Here is an 18363-nt window from a genome sequence, read left to right as displayed (position 1 = left end):
CCAATAGACACAAATGACATTCTGATATAATCAGAATGTTCTCCTGCTCTCAACAATAAGGAACTGCAAAGAAATTATGAGACTTGGAATTAGACAATCTGGCACCAGTCTTGACTGCTTCCTTCTTGATGGGCAACTGTAGGCAAGTTACTTAATCTCCAAATATTGTATTTTTTCTATAAATAAAATGTTGATAATAGCACTTGATACAAATACTTCTGAGGGTTTGTGTGAATATCAAACAAGGCACTGTAATGGAATCCACTGTAAATAAAAATGCATTCCCTCTTACTCTGTGCTGAGCAGGCAAAACTTTGGGGCAGTTTCTTGATTACCCTGTGCATGTTTTTTTGCGGTACGCGGGCCTCTCACTGCTGTGGCCTCTCCCGTTGTGGAGCACAGGCTCCGGACGCGCAGGCCCATTGGCCATGGCTCACGGGCCCAGCCGCTCCGTGGCATGCGGGATCCTCCCAGACTAGGGCATGAACCCATGTCCCCTGCATCGGCAGGTGGACTCTCAACCACTGCGCCACCAGGGAAGCCCTCCCTGTGCATGTTTTTTCGATACTATTCTTCCCTCAGCCTGATGGGTAAGTGAAATTGATGATATTTAGCAATTTAAGCAGTGTTCCAACAGGTTCAGCTTAACACTACCCTAACAGGTTGAGGTTTAAAATCCATTAGAAAGGGCCTCCCTGGTGGCGCAGTGGTTGAGAGTCCGCCTGCCGATGCAGGGGACACGGGTTTGTGCCCCGGTCCGGGAAGATCCCACATGCCGCGGAGCGACTGGGCCCGTGAGCCATGGCTGCTGAGCCTGCGCGTCCGGAGCCTGTGCTCCGCAACGGGAGAGGCCACAACAGTGAGAGGCCCGCATACCGCAAAAAGAAAAAAAAAATAAAAAAATAAAAAAAAATAAATAAAAAAAATAAAATCCATTAGAAAACATTTTTTGGTGAGAGTTACAAAATTCATTTCAAAATATAAAGCGAATACAAAAAGTCCAATTTTTTTTGTACAAAAAGCTCTTTCACTCCAGGAGGATCTTCAGGTCTGAGATGATTTATCATTATCTTCCATCATTTAAAAGCACTGTCAAGTGCCAAGCTTCTCTGGCTGCTTGACAAAGCATACAGTTACACTGACCAAGCAAGAGTTATGCTGGGCTATCCTGTCTTCCTAACATATTTACGTCATTAAGAAATTTGATTAATGACCTTGAAATCTTAGAACTTTCGACTTTATTTATTTTTTTTTACATCTTTATTGAAGTATAATTGCTTTACGATGGTGTGTTAGTTTCTGATTTACAACAAAGTGAATCAGTTATACATATACATATGTTCCCATATCTCTTCCCTCTTGCGTCTCCCTCCCTCCCACCCTCCCTATCCCACCCCTCTAGGTGGTCACAAAGCACCTCTCAACTTTAAATGGAAGTCTTTTGCAAGACAAGCCTGCAGGTAGTACACTGACATTCTGGCTCACCACAGAGAAGGAGACAGTGTACAGCGATTCCAAAGACCACTGGACTCACCTGAACCAGCCAGTGTTTACTGACGGTCTGGTCAATGCAAGCCTTGATGCTGGGATCTGGGGTCATTCAAATAGTCATGATCCATGACCCCAATCATAAAGGAAGACCCAAGACAAGTTCTTTGTTTTGCTTTCAAATAAATAGGGTTTGATTATTTTTATCACTTTTATCAAGGTATAATTGATATAAAATAAAATTCACAATGTTAAGAGTATATAGTTCCATGAGTCTTGACAGATGGGTAGATAGATAGAGTTGTATTACTACCACCATAATTATAATATAGAACATTCTTATCAGCCAAAAAAACTACCTCATGCCTCTTTGCAAAAACGAATGGGATTGATTTTTAAAGTGTATAAATATTTTAAGTCACAAAAAAGAAAGGAGGATATTAACCAAATGCACCCGCCAAAAACCAAAATTGAGATAATAAATAAAAGCAGGTCATGAAGTCAACATTCCCACTGGAGACCAACTGCATTCCACTTAGCTCTAGACTGAATGGCCTTGAAACCCCTGCTTAAAATGATCTTTAATCCCCAATCACCCAGAGTGGTGTAAAGGAACTTCTTTCAGTACTGGCAGAACCCACCAATGGTCGAAATTACTTGCCAAATGCCAACAAGTGCCAGGTCAGTGGAAGGGCTGAGAAAAGGATGCTGGACACCATTAACAATGACTATGCCTTTCTAGAAACAGAACCAAAGAGCGGCAAAGAGTCCTTGCACATATAGCAGGCCAGAGAAAGCCAATTTCTAAAAATGGTTTGTCTGCGTTCACATGGAAGGGTGATGATGATTATATATTTTGGAACTCAAGTCACTTAATGCTCATCCAAATTTGTTTTTCTGATCAACACGGAGAGCAAAAACCCAAGACAGCTCTGAACAACTGACAAAAGATGGTTTATCCAAAATCTCCAAAGCTCTTGCAGCCTCTAGTCTTAAATGTTCCCAATTTATTCCTCTCACTTTAGCTAATTAATGTATAAGTGCCCTCTACTAAATGTAGGCATGAAATTGCTTTCTCATCAGACAGCAGCTCTCAGAAATACTGACAAGCAGGCCTGAATCACTGTCAGCATCCTCTCCAATAGGTGAACACAAAAAGCATAGAGGAAGGCAATGCTAGGCATCCTCAAACTGTCCTACTTAGCTCCTCACTGCTCACCCTACTTAGCAGGGCAAGGAATAAAGAAACCCGAGCTTAAGTTCAGGCTTTGGTTTTTTAGTTATGGACTAGGAAATAACTGCTATGTCGTTGCTTCCTTTTATCTCACTTTTATTGTTATAATCAACACCCACATATCATTACTAAAATCCAACTCACTACAAACTTACCTAAATGTAAATTAAAACCTTAAGTCAGGCACAGTTTTATTAGACCCAAAAAAAGACTGTGCAATTAGACATCATTCATTTTCTTCTTATCATTCAGTATACTTACTTTCCTGTGCAACCAGGTGATAGCATCGACAAATTTAATTTGTAAAAATGTCCAAAGAAGCATGTTTGTTCGTAGAGCTGTGGCATTCTAGTTACTTTTTCTCCCAAATAAGAAGTATCCAAAATGGGAAAAAATCTCATTCATTCATTTAATAAGCGCATACTGAGAACCTATTCTATGCCAAGCACTGGCTAAAACCTTCACCTTTGGGGGGTTTACAGGACATTAGGAAACAGACAAGTTCATGTTTTCAATGTCTGTGACAACTGTGATATAAGGATCTCTAAAGAGCAAGTTCTATGTATTGCTTTGGGGTAGAGAAACATGACATCAAAGGAGTACTTACTAAGAAGGTGATGCTGATACGAGTCTTGAAAGATCAGGAAGAACAAAGTGGGGTGGGATGGGGCAAAGGGAACACATTTCAAGGAAAGAGAGAAGGATATGCAAAGGCACATCAGTGTGAGAGGCCATCAAATTTGGGAAACTGTAGGCAGCATAACACGTCTGGAGGGCAGGATAAAAATGATAGGCAAGAGTGAGATGTAAGTAATCCAGAGATTATGCATGTTTTAGAATCAGGAGATAGGATCTCATTCTGCAGGCTTTTGAAGCCACCAGGACTTTTTTTTTTTTTTTTTTTTTTTGCAGTACGCGGGCCTCTCACTGCTGTGACCTCTCCCGTTGCGGAGCACAGGCTCCGGATGTGCAGGCTTAGCGGCCATGGCTCACGGGCCCAGCCGCTCCGCGGCATGTGGGATCTTCCCAGACCGGGGCACGAACCCGTGTCCCCTGCATCGGCAGGCGGACTCTCAACCACTGCGCCACCAGGGAAGCCCCCCACCAAGACATTTTAAGCAAGGGAGGGAGGTGCATGGCTCTCTGCCTTAGAACAATCGCTCTTGAGGTGTTCTAGAATATGGAATAAAGAAGAGGAGGTCTGGGGCCAAGGAGACCAGTTCACTGACTATTGCGTTAGTCTAAGCAAAAGATTATGAGAACCTGAACTAGGAAAGTAAAAAATAGGGATGGAGAGGAAAGAACGATTCAGGAACTATTTAAGGGATTTTTCTAACAGAGCCCAGTGACTAATGGTGTGCTGGGAATGAGGAAGAAGTAAAAATCTAGGATTATGATAGGTAAGTCACTCAGATAATAAACATAAAAAGGAACAATTTTAGGGAAAATTTTTTTTTAATTGCTATTTACACATAATAAATTTGAGTTGTATATAGCAGAGCTGTCTATTGACAGCAATTTGGATATACAACACAGGGGTTCATTTCTGTCTGAAGAAAAAAGATGAAAATTAGAAGTGCCTAAAATTAACAAGGGCCTAATATCCAGAATATACAATGAACTCATGCAAATCCATCAAAAAGGGGAGAAAACCCTAAATAGAAAAATGGGCAAAGGACAAGAAGAGACAATTGATAGAAAGGAAATCCCCAAGTATCTCAAGCATCTGAACAGATGCTCATTAGTAATATGAGAAATGAAAATTTAATACAGCAATGGTATATTACTCTCTATCTATTCTACTGGGGGAAAATTAGAAAGCTAGACAATAAAAGTATTGGCCTGGTCTTGAAGATGCAGGAACTGGTGGGCAAAGCAGGCTAGAGAAGCCATTCTAGAGTACAATCTAACATAGGATTTGGTCAAATTAAGTATACACACTGCCTCTGACCCAAAAACTCTGCTCTTGGATACACATGTCAAAGAAATTCTCACATAAATCCCAAGGGGCTATTCATTGTAATGGGAGTCGTAAGAGGCATGCTGAGTGTTCACAGCTGAGGGAACAGAGGTGACCTGTGGATACACACGATGGACTACTATGCAGCAGTTAGAAGCAACACACTAGATGCACACAGAGCCACTGAGAGGATCTTAACACAAAGTCTTTAGTGGAAAAAAGAAACCAAATACAATCTATTATACAGTACTAGTCACAATCATTTAAAATACATGCAAATAAAACAACATACACAAACAAAAGGACACCCAATAAACACACATTTGTGTTTGTCTCTGGGGGGAAAGGTAGTCAAAGAAAAGAGAAATACATTAATTTTTTAATAATAAGAAATGTCTCCCATTGGACAAATTACGAAAGGATTATTCAGTGATGAGCATGATTAACTCAACTCACTACACCCGAGTTCCAAAAAACTAGGACAAGGTTAAGACTGGGAGACAAGCAGGTAGAGATTACCAGAAAGGCTGGCCGTTGTGCTGGTCATGCTGCTTATTCTTTGTTTGCCCCCTTCCACCTTAAGAGTCCCCATTACATTCTATGCCCATCTCTGCCCTATTCACTTCCCTAGGAGGCTGAGCTCCACAGGTTACCCTCTGTCTTCCAGTTGGTTTTGGTCAAGAGGAGGTATCAGCAGGAAATCAGAGGGTGGGAAAAGAGAGAAGTTGGGGTATTTATACCTCCCTGACAAGCTCAGTCCCTGACAACTCCAAACCTCACCAGGCTATGGTTACCCTGATCCCTCCCTTGACCCTTTAGTCCTGGGAGAATTAATAGCTTTTTGATATTGTGAGTCCTGGGATACCTCTCCATCACTTCGTGATTTTTTCGGTTTCTTTCATTATCTTCACCCATACCTCTGTGGACCAGGTCATTAAGCTACTATTACTAAATTCCTTTTAGCAAACCCTTTTGAGGGTGCCATTTCTTTTCTCCCTTGACCCTGACCTAAATAGCTATGGAGAGTTTTAGGGCAATAAGTACTCTAATAAAGGTTTTTTTCTCTCATAATTCCTATCACGCTATAGCACAAGGGATGTATGGGAGACTGAGTAATTACATATTATCTCACAACACTATCTCTCCCCTTACTGCTGTGCATCCTGACTGATCTTGGAGACAAAACAGCACAGATCTAAAGGATGTAGAAAGGACCAAGGTCATCGTAGATCAGTAGATACTTGCATACTTGCAGGATTAACACTGTTTGGATTCCAGTGACCGCCTGAATATGTTTAAGATAAAGCTACAATACATATTTCACATTGGGGATTGGCAACAAATAGTTGTAGACTACATTCTGCAAAAATAAGTATCTTCACATGTGTTATGGGCCATTTCTAATCTCAGCATCAAAGCCAGGTCCATCTGCACAGTTTCCAATCTTTGATCCTACCCATAACCTCCTCAGAAAGTCCTTCCCTGGCTACCTTATCTTAGTAGGATGTTCCACACCCGCCCATTATTACTACACCAAGTTCATTTCCCCTGAACACGCATTACAATTTGTGCTTATATTTTTTTCTTTACTTGTTATTACTCAAATTCTCCATTAGACTGTAAATTCCATCAGGGCAAGGGACAGTTTTCTAGGACCTAGAAGGTCCTTAATAAATATTTCTTCAGTGAACAAATGGTGAACAACAGGAGTGACACAAAATGCAAAAAGAGAGTAAAGAGCATTAATTCCCTGCACCATCATGTTTATGGGTGGTGGACCTTATATGGTGGACTTTGTAGTCAAAACATACTTTTCAGATCTCGCTCCCTTGTAGTGTGTACAAGGATGCTCGCTGTGTTTAAGGCTCTAAATATCTCTAATGAAGAGATTTCAAGTCTGTTTGCCTTGCTTAAAACAGCATTCAGCACAGCCCCAAACACAGATGGGTTCTGCATAAATATTACTGAAGAATGATGACACCGAGGATTATTTGCTACCTCCTCATGGGGTGGAGACAGACCTTGGGCCACAAATATAATTGAATGTGCTTTACTTCTCAAATAATTTGAAGCAAAATGATTTCAACAACACAGATTCATCGGCAACCACAAATCAGACACATTCAGAATGACAAAGCCCCAAAAGAATGCCATTTTCAAGACTGAAACTGTATTATTCTGGGGTAAATGGAATCCTTGTTTCAGTGATACTGTAAGAGCAGAAATTAAAGATACTGAAAGTCTTCCCTCGGGGAACAACAGTTATCTGTGAACAATGAAAGTTTGTCTGAATAATTCATCAGCTTCAACGATGCAGGCCCCCCCTTATTCGGGAATTTCAGGAGTTTGGGCAAGTGCATCATTGAATGTGTCTCAGCCACTCCATTGCCATTCTGCCGGGGACTGGCATTTAAGGGTACATTCCTATGATTTTCTTAATTAAAAAAATTAACCTGTATGGGAAACCACTGTCAAGACAAAATTTTGAGGGTGCATTTGTTTTACTAAGAAGAAAGAAGCTTATAAAGCGTCCATCATGAGAATCCACCTGGGACTCCACAAGAGATCACATACCCAAAACAAATCATCACGTCAGAGCCCCACAGAATTCTGAATCCCAACCAGCAAGCATGAATAATCCTTTTAAATGGTCACTTACATATCAGAACAGGTCCTTTGTGAAATTTCTAAGCAAGGCCTCTGGTTTCTGACTGAAACAGAGATTTATTGGGAAGGGGGGATGAAGTGAAATCAAGAACTACTGGGAAATTTCCACGAGAAAAGAGGACAAATGGTTTTTGTTGTCAGAATAAAACCAGCCTCTCCTGGCCAGGGTTCAGAAAGCTGCTGACTACCCCACAGGAGAGTTGAGCAATATTTTCAACTGGTTTCCCAGGGACCATCCTGATTAAGTTGTAGTTATGGGGCAGATGCAATAGTTTCAAATCCTGGGTCGCTGTCTTATTAGCTGTGTAACCTTGTACAAGTCACTTAACCTCTCTGATAACTGGTTCAACATCTTTAATATGTTGAGAGTTAATGTCTACCCAATTACCTTACTAAATTATTGCAAAAATCAAGTGAGTTCAAATTTCCGAAAGTTCTTTCTAAATTATAAGATTCTGTATAAGTGGAAAGTGTTACTAAATATGCTCGCACAATATTAAATATCCCACATAGGACTCAGAAGCCTCTATGACTCTGGGTTTTCCATTTCTAGAGATAGTCTGGTTTTTGCTTTGCTCTCTACAGTTTCACCGAATTTTTTTTTTTTTTTTTTAAAGAAAGATATAAACAAAGGCAAAGGGGAAAAAGTGGAATCATACGTCCTACTTTTTGGTGCTGCTAGGCAAGAATTTTAGGCTGAGGCTTGGTTCATTACCATGACTTGGTATCAATATCACCTGAGGGATAGAAGTAAAATAGGGAGCATCCAAAAGGCATGTGATTCATCTCCCCACTGATGGAAGAATAAAACATCAATTTACAGGAATCAGTTATATTTCTAATTACTAGCAGCAAACAACTGGAAGACTAAATTTATAAAACTATTCCATTTACAATAGCATGAAAATATATAAAATACGCATGAATCAGTTTAACAAAAATTGTGTAAGACTTCCACACTAAACTGCAAAACATACGTAAGAGAAATTAACCTACAAAGTATGCAAAAGAAATTAAAGAAAACTAAATAAATTGAGAGATATATCACATTCACGGACTAGAAATCTCAATATTATTAAAATGCAATTCTTCCTAAATTGCTCTATGGATTCAACACAATCTCAGTCAAAATCTCAAAAGGCTCTGGTAAAAAAGTGACAAGTTGATTCTAAAATGTATATAGAACTGCAAAGGACCTACGATACATAACTTTGTCTATATGAAGAAAAAGAAAATAGAGTTGAAGGAGTCACCTGATTTAGATATCTACTTTAAAACTTCAATAATCAAGACAATGTAATATTGGCATAGGGATAGACAACAGATTAATGGGACAGAAGGGAGAATCTTGAAATAGACCCACATATATATGGTCAACTGATTTTTAACAAACACATCAAGGGAAAAGTAAATTGTTTTCAATAACAACTGGATATGGGGAAAAAGTGAACCTCACACAAAAATTAATTCAAAATCAGGACTTCCCTGGTGGCACAGTGGTTAAGAATCTGCCTGCCAATGCAGGGGACACGGGTTCAAGCCCTGGTCCAGGAATATCCCACATGCTGCGGAGCAGCTAAGCCCGTGTGCCACAACTACTGGGCCTGTTCTCTAGAGCCTGCTAGCCACAACTACTGAGCCTGCGTGTCACAACTACTGAAGCCCGTGCACCTAGGGCCCATGCTCCACAGCAAAGAGAAGCCACCACAATGAGAAGCCCGCACACCACAACAAAGAGTAGCCCCCACTCACCACAACTAGAGAGAAAGCCCGCACGCAGCAACGAAGACCCAGTGCAGCCAAAAATTAATTAATTTTCAAAAATTAATTCAAAATCATCATAGACTTAAATGTAAAAATTAAAACTACAATGATTCTAAAAGAAAACATAGGAAAAACATCTTTTTGACCTTTGGGCAAGCAAAGATTTCCTATAGAGGATAAAAAAAGTATACTAACTATATAAGAAAAAAAATTAGCCATCATCAAAATTGAAAACTTATGCTCATCAAAAGACACCATTAAGAGAAAATAAAAGTGGTTCTGAAGAACCTGGGGCAGGACAGGAATAAAGACACCGACATAGAGCATGGACTTGAGGACACGGGGAGGGGGAAGGGTAAGCTGGGACGAAGTGAGAGAGTGGCATGGACATATATACACTACCAAATGTAAAATAGATAGCTAGGGGGAAGCAGCCGCATAGAACAGGGAGATCAGCTTGGTGTTTTGTGACCACCTAGAGGGGTGGGATAGGGAGGGTAGGAGGGAGACACAAGAGGGAGGAGATATGGGGATGTATGTATATGTATAGCTGATTCACTTTGTTATAAAGCAGAAACTAACACACTATTGTAAAGCAATTATACTCCAATAAAGATGTTAAAAAAAATAAAGAATTTGAAAAGGAAAGTGACAGACAGGGAGAAAATGTTGTAATACATATATCTGAAAAAAGACTTATTATCCAGGGAAATCCCTGGTGGTCCAGTGGTTAAGACTCTGCACTCTCACTGCCAAGGGCCTGCTTTCAGTCTCTGGTCAGGGAACTAAGAAAGATCCCACAAGCCGGCTGTGTGGCCAAAAGAAAAAAAAAGATGTATTATCCAGAATATATAAAGAACTTCTATAAATCAATAACAAAAAGACAAACAGTGCATTTTTAATTGAGCAAATACATTCTGAACAGGTACATAACAAAAGAGCTCACAAGTAGACAATAAGCATATGAAAATGAGCTCAACATCGCTAGAACGATGTAAATCTAAACCAAAATAAGATAATATTTTGCACACACTAGAATGGTTAAAATAAAAAAGACTGATGACACCAAATGTTGTTGAGGATATGAAGCAACTAGAACTCTCACACGTTGCAAATAGGAGTACACGATGGAAAACAGTTTGGCAGTTTCTTGTAAAATTAAACATGCATCTACCCTAAAATCAGGATTATACTCCTAGATATTAACTAAAGAAATGTAGATGTGGCCACAAAAAGGCGTGTAAGAATGCTTATAATGGCATGATTCATAGTAGCTAATAAGTGGAAACAACCCCAATGTTCATCAGCAGGAGATTGGAAAAGTAAACTGTGATATATTCATACATTGGCATACCACACTGCAACAAAGGAGGATGAACTAGTGACAGATGCAATGGATGCAGATGAATCAAAAAATATATATTAAATGAAAAAACCAGTAACAAACGAGTACATAGTATATGACTCTATTTATGTGAAGTTCAAGAACAGGCAAAACCTAAATACGGTAGCAGAAATTATGACAATGGTTGCCTAAGGGGCATTGCAAGGAGGATGGGGGCACTATAGGGGGTGATGGGAACGTTCTATATCTTATTCTGGATGGTTGTTACCCAGATGTATACATTTTTCAAAACTCACTGAATTGTAGCCTTAAGATTATTCATTTCACTGCATATAAAATTTATTTAATGAATGATTGAATGAATGGTAACACCATGCGGAGATAACCAGGTGGGATTCTGCAGGACAACTGGTCAGGTCTCTTCAAAAATTACTGTCATTAAGTAAAAGATAAAGGGATTGTGGTAGATTATAAAAGACTTAAGGGCCTCCCTGGTGGTGCACTGGTTGAGAGTCCGCCTGCAGATGCAGGGGACACGGGTTCGTGCCCCGGTCCGGGAAGATCCCACATGCCGCAGAGCACTAGGCCCGTGAGTCATGGCTGCTGAGCCTGCGCGTCCGGAGCCTGTGCTCCGCAACGGGAGAGGCCACAACAGTGAGAGGCCCGCGTACCGCAAAAAAAAAAAAATAAAAAAAATAAAAATAAAAATAAAAGACTTAAGAGATGTAACAACCAGATGCAATGTATGGTGTTAGACAGGATGCTGCTTCGGGCAAACCCTCTATTAAAGACATTCCGGGGACACTCGGAGGAAATTTTAATATGATCTTGGTTTTAGATGACATAAAAATGTTTCAATACCAAGTGGGAGATTGTTGATAGAATAAAAAACAGGTTACAAGGCAGTATGTACTTTCAGATCTCCTTTTGGTTTTTACAAAAAGGCAAATATATATTATATATTGTGTATGTTATATATGATTTAGAACTATGTATGTATGTTATATATGTATATAAAGAGATCCAATAAGGAATATACATTTATCAATTAACATAAGTCAGGCAGAGAGATATGATGTTTACATTTTCTTATTTTTCTGTGTTTTCTAACTTTCCACCATAAACAAATACTGCTTCCACGATAATATATGTTGCTTGAAAATATTAGTCTCTGAAATTCACTGTTTTATAAGACAAGGTAAAAGACGGATGGATAGGGCCCGGAGAAGGAAACCTCAGACTGTTCTATCTACTAAGTGAGTCTCCTACTGGGCATTTTCCACGCGTATCTCATTTCATTCTCACAACAAACCTATGATGTATCTTCCCCGTTTTTACATAACTAATGATGATACAAATGAGAATTTTAACATATTACCTGACCTCAAGACTCATGTTCTTTCCACCTCACTTACATATTTAGTAAGTTTTCTTACTAAACATCTGTGAAGTATTTACTATGAACCAGGCATTCTGTTACATGTTTTACAAGAATCACCTCAATCCTACCTTATAACAATCCATGTAAGGATGATACTATTATAATCCTCGTTTTAAAAATAAGAAAACAGAGGCACAGGAGTCAAATAAGTCCCCCAAGTTCCCAACAGCTAAAAAGCAGCAGAACCGAGAATCAAGTTCAGGCCACCTGATTCTTCACATGCCTACCCAGTATACTACAGCATGTCTCTAACTTCCCATGCTTTCAACAAGTTCCCAGTGGAGTAGGGGAGTATGAGTGACAGCTACCAGCAAAGGGAACATTGATATCAGAGGCCTGCCATGAAGGCTTTCATGGTGACATCCTTGCTTACCTGTCCAGGGCTGTGCTGGTGGGCATACTCCTCCCAAACCCTCGGACCCCCATCTGACGGAAATACGGAATGCAAGAGAGGTTGGCGGCAATGATGGCCAGGGAGTCGGAAGGGCTCACGAAGAAGCCATTTTGGCCTAGGATCATATAACGGTCCTGTGGGAAAGAATGTGTGAAAATGTTCAGGCAAAGGCATCTGCCGCCAGCAGCCCATTCCCATCATCATTACAAGCCACTTTACTGCCATTCCACATTTAAACAACATGAAACAAGTTGAATGAGGCCAAAGAGGGCATGGGAAACCAAGACCTCTGAATATTATAGGGCCCACGATCTTGACACGACTAGGAATATATCCCACCTGTCGAAATGTGGATGACTTCCTCAGGCTTCAGTAGCCTCTATATTCCCAATTCACACTTTCCCCCAAACATAATGGAGAACAGAGATTATTGCTAAAATAGCTCGCTTCTTAACATGGTGATTTCAAGAAAATCAGCCATTATAAAGATGTATTGCATGAATTTTTTTTAAAAAGAAATAACCTCTTTATAACATAAGCTTACTTGAAAAAAGAAAAGTAATGGTTATTTAAGCGCAATACTTGGCCATTAGATAGAAGGGCAGATGCAGAGCCAGTTAGGGTTCATATGCCCCATACATGTCAGCTCCAGAGGTATCCAATAGTTCTCTGGTTTCCAGTGCTTGGTTCATTATACAGCAAAAGGGTCAGCATGCAGAAAACTTTCCTACTTACCCCATCAGCATCAAATGCAGCTCCAAACCCATATTCCCCTCCTTTCATAGCTTCCAGAAGGGTCGTTGCATATGTCAGGTTGGGGTCAGGATGCTGCCCTCCAAAATCTTCCAGGGGGACACAGTTGATTGCAGAATTGGCTGGGGCCCCCAGCTCATCACACAGGACTTTTCTCACATAGGGTCCCATAACTGAAAAAAATACACAGCAATATGAGATCTTTGCAGAACCTCTGCCACCACCCCCGCAACCAAGGGTGTTTTGCTCTGCTTAGAACAAGAAGGTTACTTAATAGCACAAGAAAAAAAAAGATAAATTCTACAAGTTTTCTCAAGACACAACACAGAATAATATTTACTTCAACTGCTACTCATTGAGCATCTGCTATGTGCCAGTGACTGCATTAGGCATACAGAAGTTGTATTCAATAATCCAGTTCCATGAAATTTCTCTCCAAAACTTATCTAAAATATTGGCAGAAATAAATCGACTACCTAATAATGATTTATTGACTGTTACTTTTTATGTATGAAAAGCTTTAGCTGAATATATGCAAAAGCACTAATAGGCTCTAGCAACATTCTTTGTCTCTACAGTTGTTTTAACTCTGCCAAGTGTATAATTAAACACTAAAACACTGAAGCATATAAAACTAAGCACATTTTACAAAATAAATGTCAAGGAGTTGTGTTTTCCAGTTCAACACACATTCGTGGAGTGCCTAACACAGAACTCCTATGTGAAGAATGGAGGGCATCAAGGGACACAAAGCACCCAATTCCGACATTACTGGGCTCTCCATCTAGCAGTGGGATGAGTCAAATCTACAGGTGAGTGACTGCAATGGGAAGACTAGTTCTATTCAATGTATATTTATGAAATAATACGATCCAATAGCTTGAAAGAAGAAATGACCACAGGAAAGGCTTCAAGAAGAAGGTGGCATTTCTGGGAGGACTTGGAAGAATATAAATTTGACAGGAGTGAGGACGCCATCCAAATGAAAAGAACACTATGAGCAAGGAAACAGAGCCTGTGGTAGAACACACAGCAAGCACATTTGGGGATCAGCACATAATCCTGTTGGCTGAAATATATCAAAGTACTGCCTTCCATTTATTTTCCAGTAATACAATTCAAACCTCAAATAGTGAACTTTTTTTTTTTTTCGCGGTACGTGGGCCTCTCACTGTTGTGGCCTCTCCCATTGCGGAGCACAGGCTCTGGACGCGCAGGCTCAGCGGCCATGGCTCACGGGCCCAGCCGCTCCGTGGCATGTGGGATCTTCCTGGACCGGGGCACGAACCCGTGACCCCTGCATCAGCAGACGGACTCTCAACCACTGCGCCACCAGGGAAGCCCGTGAACATCTTTTGATTTTTCCTGCCCAGCACCCATTTCCCCTTCCTCCGGTAGCAGCATCTTGGGTTTCCTTTGGAGAACCAATCCTTCTCCCATCTCAGTTCATGTGATCAGGATGTGGCTAAATCCTACTTACCCTAAGGCTGGGGAGGTGACCTAGGTCTGCCAGTCAGTATCCTCCATCCCTCAACCAGAGTGGCTGATTCAGAGATGAACACACAGTACAAGCTAGGCAATGAGGCTCAAATCCAAAACATGGCTCAAACTATTTGGAAAGAGAAGCTGTCTTCCCTCTAGGCCAGATAAAGCTAAGATAAGAAACTGAAAGAGCCTTTTCTGGGGAAAAGAACCAGCCCAATAGGAAAAAGCAAAACAGCCCAGCCAGAAGACCTCAGAGTGAAGCCCTTGGAAGATAAGTTCCACACATGGGCTCAGAGCTCCCAACAAAATTTTTAGCACCTCACTCTTAAACATGCCAGGCAGCCAAGGACCACCAAACTTCTGAGGAATGCATCTAACATGAGACCAAAACAAAGAGAGTAAAGAGCAACCTGGAGAAAGCAGAAACAACACAGAGAGAAAAAATATTTTAAAGTATGTTTCAGTCATATCCTAATAGAGATCAACAAGATGTGACAGAATGGCTAAATTTGAAGAGACCGACAATACCAAGTATTGGTGAGGACATGGAGAAACTGAAGCCTTCATGCTCTGCTGGTATTGCAAATGGTACACTTTGGAAAACACTTTGGCAGTTTCTTATTAAGTTAAACATATACATCATATGACCCAGCATTCCCACTCCTAGGTATTTATCCATCCAAGACAAAGGAAATCATATATCCCCATAAAGAACTTGTTCATAAATCTTTATAGCAGCTTTGTTTTGTAGTAGCCAAAACGTAAAAATAACCCTAATTGTATCAACTGGTGAGTGGATAAACAATATGTAGTACATCCTTACTATGGAATACTACTCAGTAGTAACAAGAAATAACTACTAATATATACAACACCATGAAGGCATCTCTAAAACATTATGGTGAGTGAAAGAAGCCTGAAGAAAAAGGCTACATATTGTATGCTTCCATTTAAACGGCTTTCTGGAAAAGGCAAAACTGGGGCAGTTGGGGGGGCGTGGTGGACAAAAAGCAGATGAGTGATTGCCAGGGACTAGGGAAAGGAGGAGGGGTAAGACTATAAAGAGCCGCAAAAGAACTTGTGGAAGTGAGAGAAATATTCTATATCTTGATTGTCAGAGTGGTTACATGACTATATATGTTTGTCAATCCTCATGAAACTGTATACCAACAAGGTATCAATTTTACTACATATAAATTATATACCTCAGTAAACATGACTTATTAAAAAAAGATATGGCATTCATGAAAGATGAATAGGAAGCTATTTTTAAAAATAGATTATTTGGAAAACAAAAAAAAAGTTTTGGGAAATTAAAAATATGAATGAATGAAATGAAAAACTTAATGGAAGTTTTTAGTGGAATGAAAAACTTAATGGAAGGACTTGGAGATAAAGCTGAGGAAATCTCCCAGAAAGTAGCAAAAAACAAAGAGAAGGAAAATGGGTGGTGGGGGAAAGAATAGGATAATTAAAGGATCAGTCAAGTAGGGCCAATATCTAAACAACAGCCATTCTGGAAAGAAAGGAAAGAGAAAATAATGGAGGAAATCATCCAAGAAGTAATGCAAGAAAATTTCCCAGAATTAAAGGACACAAGTTTCTAGATTAAGAAGATCCTCCAAGTTCTCAGCACAATAGAGGAAAACAGTCTCACACTAAGACTCATCATTGTGAAAAGAAGGAACACTGAAGATATGTCAAAGGCCCTAAAAGCCTCCAGAAAAGAACAAAGAAAGATTTCATACCATAGATTAAAAATCAGAACAGCATCAGATTTCTCAAGTTCAGTAGTAATAGCTAGAAGACAATGGAGCAATGCCCTCAAACTTCTGAAGAAAAATAATATCCAACCTAGATTTCTATACCAGATAGATAGCAACTCAGAGTGAGCACAGAAAAAAGGCATTTTCAGATATGCAATGACTCAAAACATTTACCTCCTATGAGCTTTCTCTCACAGAGTTCCTGGAGAACTTGTTCCTCCAAAATGTAGGAGTAAATCAAGAAAGTGGAAGACCAAGGATCCAGAAATAGGAGAGTCAGCATAAGAAAGGGGTAAAGGGAATTACAGGATGATGCTAAGTGGAGATTCCAGGACAACAGCAGCTCACAGAGCAACCAGTGCAGAGCAGAGGAGATCCCAGGTCTCCAGGAAAATGAAGTGAGAGAAGATTTGGATACTGGGAGAATATGAGGGTTAAGAGTGGTAAATACACTTCACAAAACCTAAACAGTGAGAAAACAGGACAATTACTAATTCCACAGAAGAAGTTGTTCTGTAAGGAAAATATAATTACAGTATTTTTCATGGCTCAGCAGTGTTATGATAATGTAGACAGTAGATACTGATCTTCCCAAAATGATGATATAATTAGTTTAAGGAAGTGTGCTTGGATTTAGTGACTGGAGAGGGTGAAAAAGAGCTACAACTTCATCTTCCATGGTATGAAGTCAGTAATGCCCCAAACTGAAAAATCAACAAGGAGCATTATATTCATAGTATTTAGTAACAGGAAGATCAATACTTTAAAGAAAAAAAAAGAAAGAAAAACACTGAAAGAGTTTAAAAAAAAAAAGGTAGCCTCTGAAAAGTAGGAAATTGGGGGAAGGAGTTGGGAATGGATTTTTTCATAATAAACTTTGAACTATTTGACCTTTTAAACTGTGTACATATCAAAAACAATTTTAAGGGCTTCCCTGGTGGCGCAGTGGTTGAGAGTCCATCTGCTGATGCAGGGGACACGGGTTCGTGCCCCAGTCCGGGAAGATCCCACATGCCGTGGAGCGGCTGGGCCCGTGAGCCATGGCCGCTGAGCCTGCGTGTCCGGACCCTGTGCTCCGCAATGGGAGAGGCCACAGCAGTGAGAGGCCCGCGTACCACAAAAAAAAAAAAAAACAATTTTAATAACTACAGTTTTGCTATCTCCACTCTAACAGGCATAGCCTCAAAACCTTTTGTTCAAGCTTTGTCTTCATTTGCATCAAAAGAGACAAATTAGAGCCCTGAAGTTTTCCAGAGCATCCCAAATGCCTGAACACACACACACACTGTATGAATATCTATAAATCCAGCCTTCCTCTTAATCCCAGAACCCAACACACACTGAAGTCTCCTTTACCATTTCTTGCCCACCACTTGGTAGGAGAACACGCATTTACCTCCGTGCATGGCATCAATTCGGATCTTCAGTTGGCTGGGCCCAGTCAGCAAACTTTTGATGGCATTAAAGTCAAAGATGGTCCGAAGGAGGTTGAGATAGATATCCACTGGGTCCACTATCTCCACTAAGGATAGGAAAGCAAAAGGAGACACCAGTGACTACCCATGAAGGATACTTGGAAGTATAAAAATGCATGAAATTAGGATGAAAATCATATCATAACCCCACACATTTACGTGGGAAGCGAAGTATCCGTTTGCAGACAAAATCACAAATTAAAGCACAATCAAGATGCTGCAAAGTTTGCAGGTGATCAAAAGGTGTAAAAAAATCTCGTTATAAATTCTTCTTTGCAAGTGAAAAAATCAACCACAAGAATAAAGTAGTTAAGATAAAACTATGCCTATTGTCGCTACTCCCACCTTCTTTCCCTCCCCCAAACTGCAACACCTCAATGCTAAGAGGCATCTTGGCACATCCGGTTGCCTCTCCTGTGGGGAATGGCCAAAGAATGACTCAACTGGCCTGAAACAAATCAAGAAGTGACCTCTGCAATGACCCCTACTTTCCAAATGCCATGGTGCCAACCAGATCCAGGTTCTGAACTGGTGATGAAGGATATTTTCCTGAGTTTGTGTGACGTCTCCTGCATGCCCAATTAGTACCAG

The 18363-nt window shown here is 40.2% G+C and overlaps 1 protein-coding gene across 1 annotated transcript in view; it reads right to left on the bottom strand.

Annotated features, from left to right (window-relative positions):
- The window catches only part of PGM5 (phosphoglucomutase 5), a 192933-nt gene that overhangs the window by 140780 nt on the left and 33790 nt on the right, over positions 1 to 18363 (bottom strand). The window contains exons 4-6 of the mRNA XM_082612658.1: positions 17694 to 17819; positions 13029 to 13219; positions 12273 to 12427 (exon numbers count right to left, since the gene is read on the bottom strand). Of these exons, the coding sequence (XP_082468784.1) occupies positions 12273 to 12427; positions 13029 to 13219; positions 17694 to 17819 (472 nt within the window). The remainder of the gene's footprint in view (positions 1 to 12272; positions 12428 to 13028; positions 13220 to 17693; positions 17820 to 18363) is intronic.

This window comes from Mesoplodon mirus, assembly GCF_964341445.2.
Source record: "Mesoplodon mirus genome assembly, chromosome: 1".
Classification (NCBI taxonomy): Eukaryota; Metazoa; Chordata; class Mammalia; order Artiodactyla; family Ziphiidae; genus Mesoplodon; species Mesoplodon mirus.
Note: the sequence above shows the minus strand (reverse complement) of the source record. Positions and strands in the feature narration are given on the sequence as shown.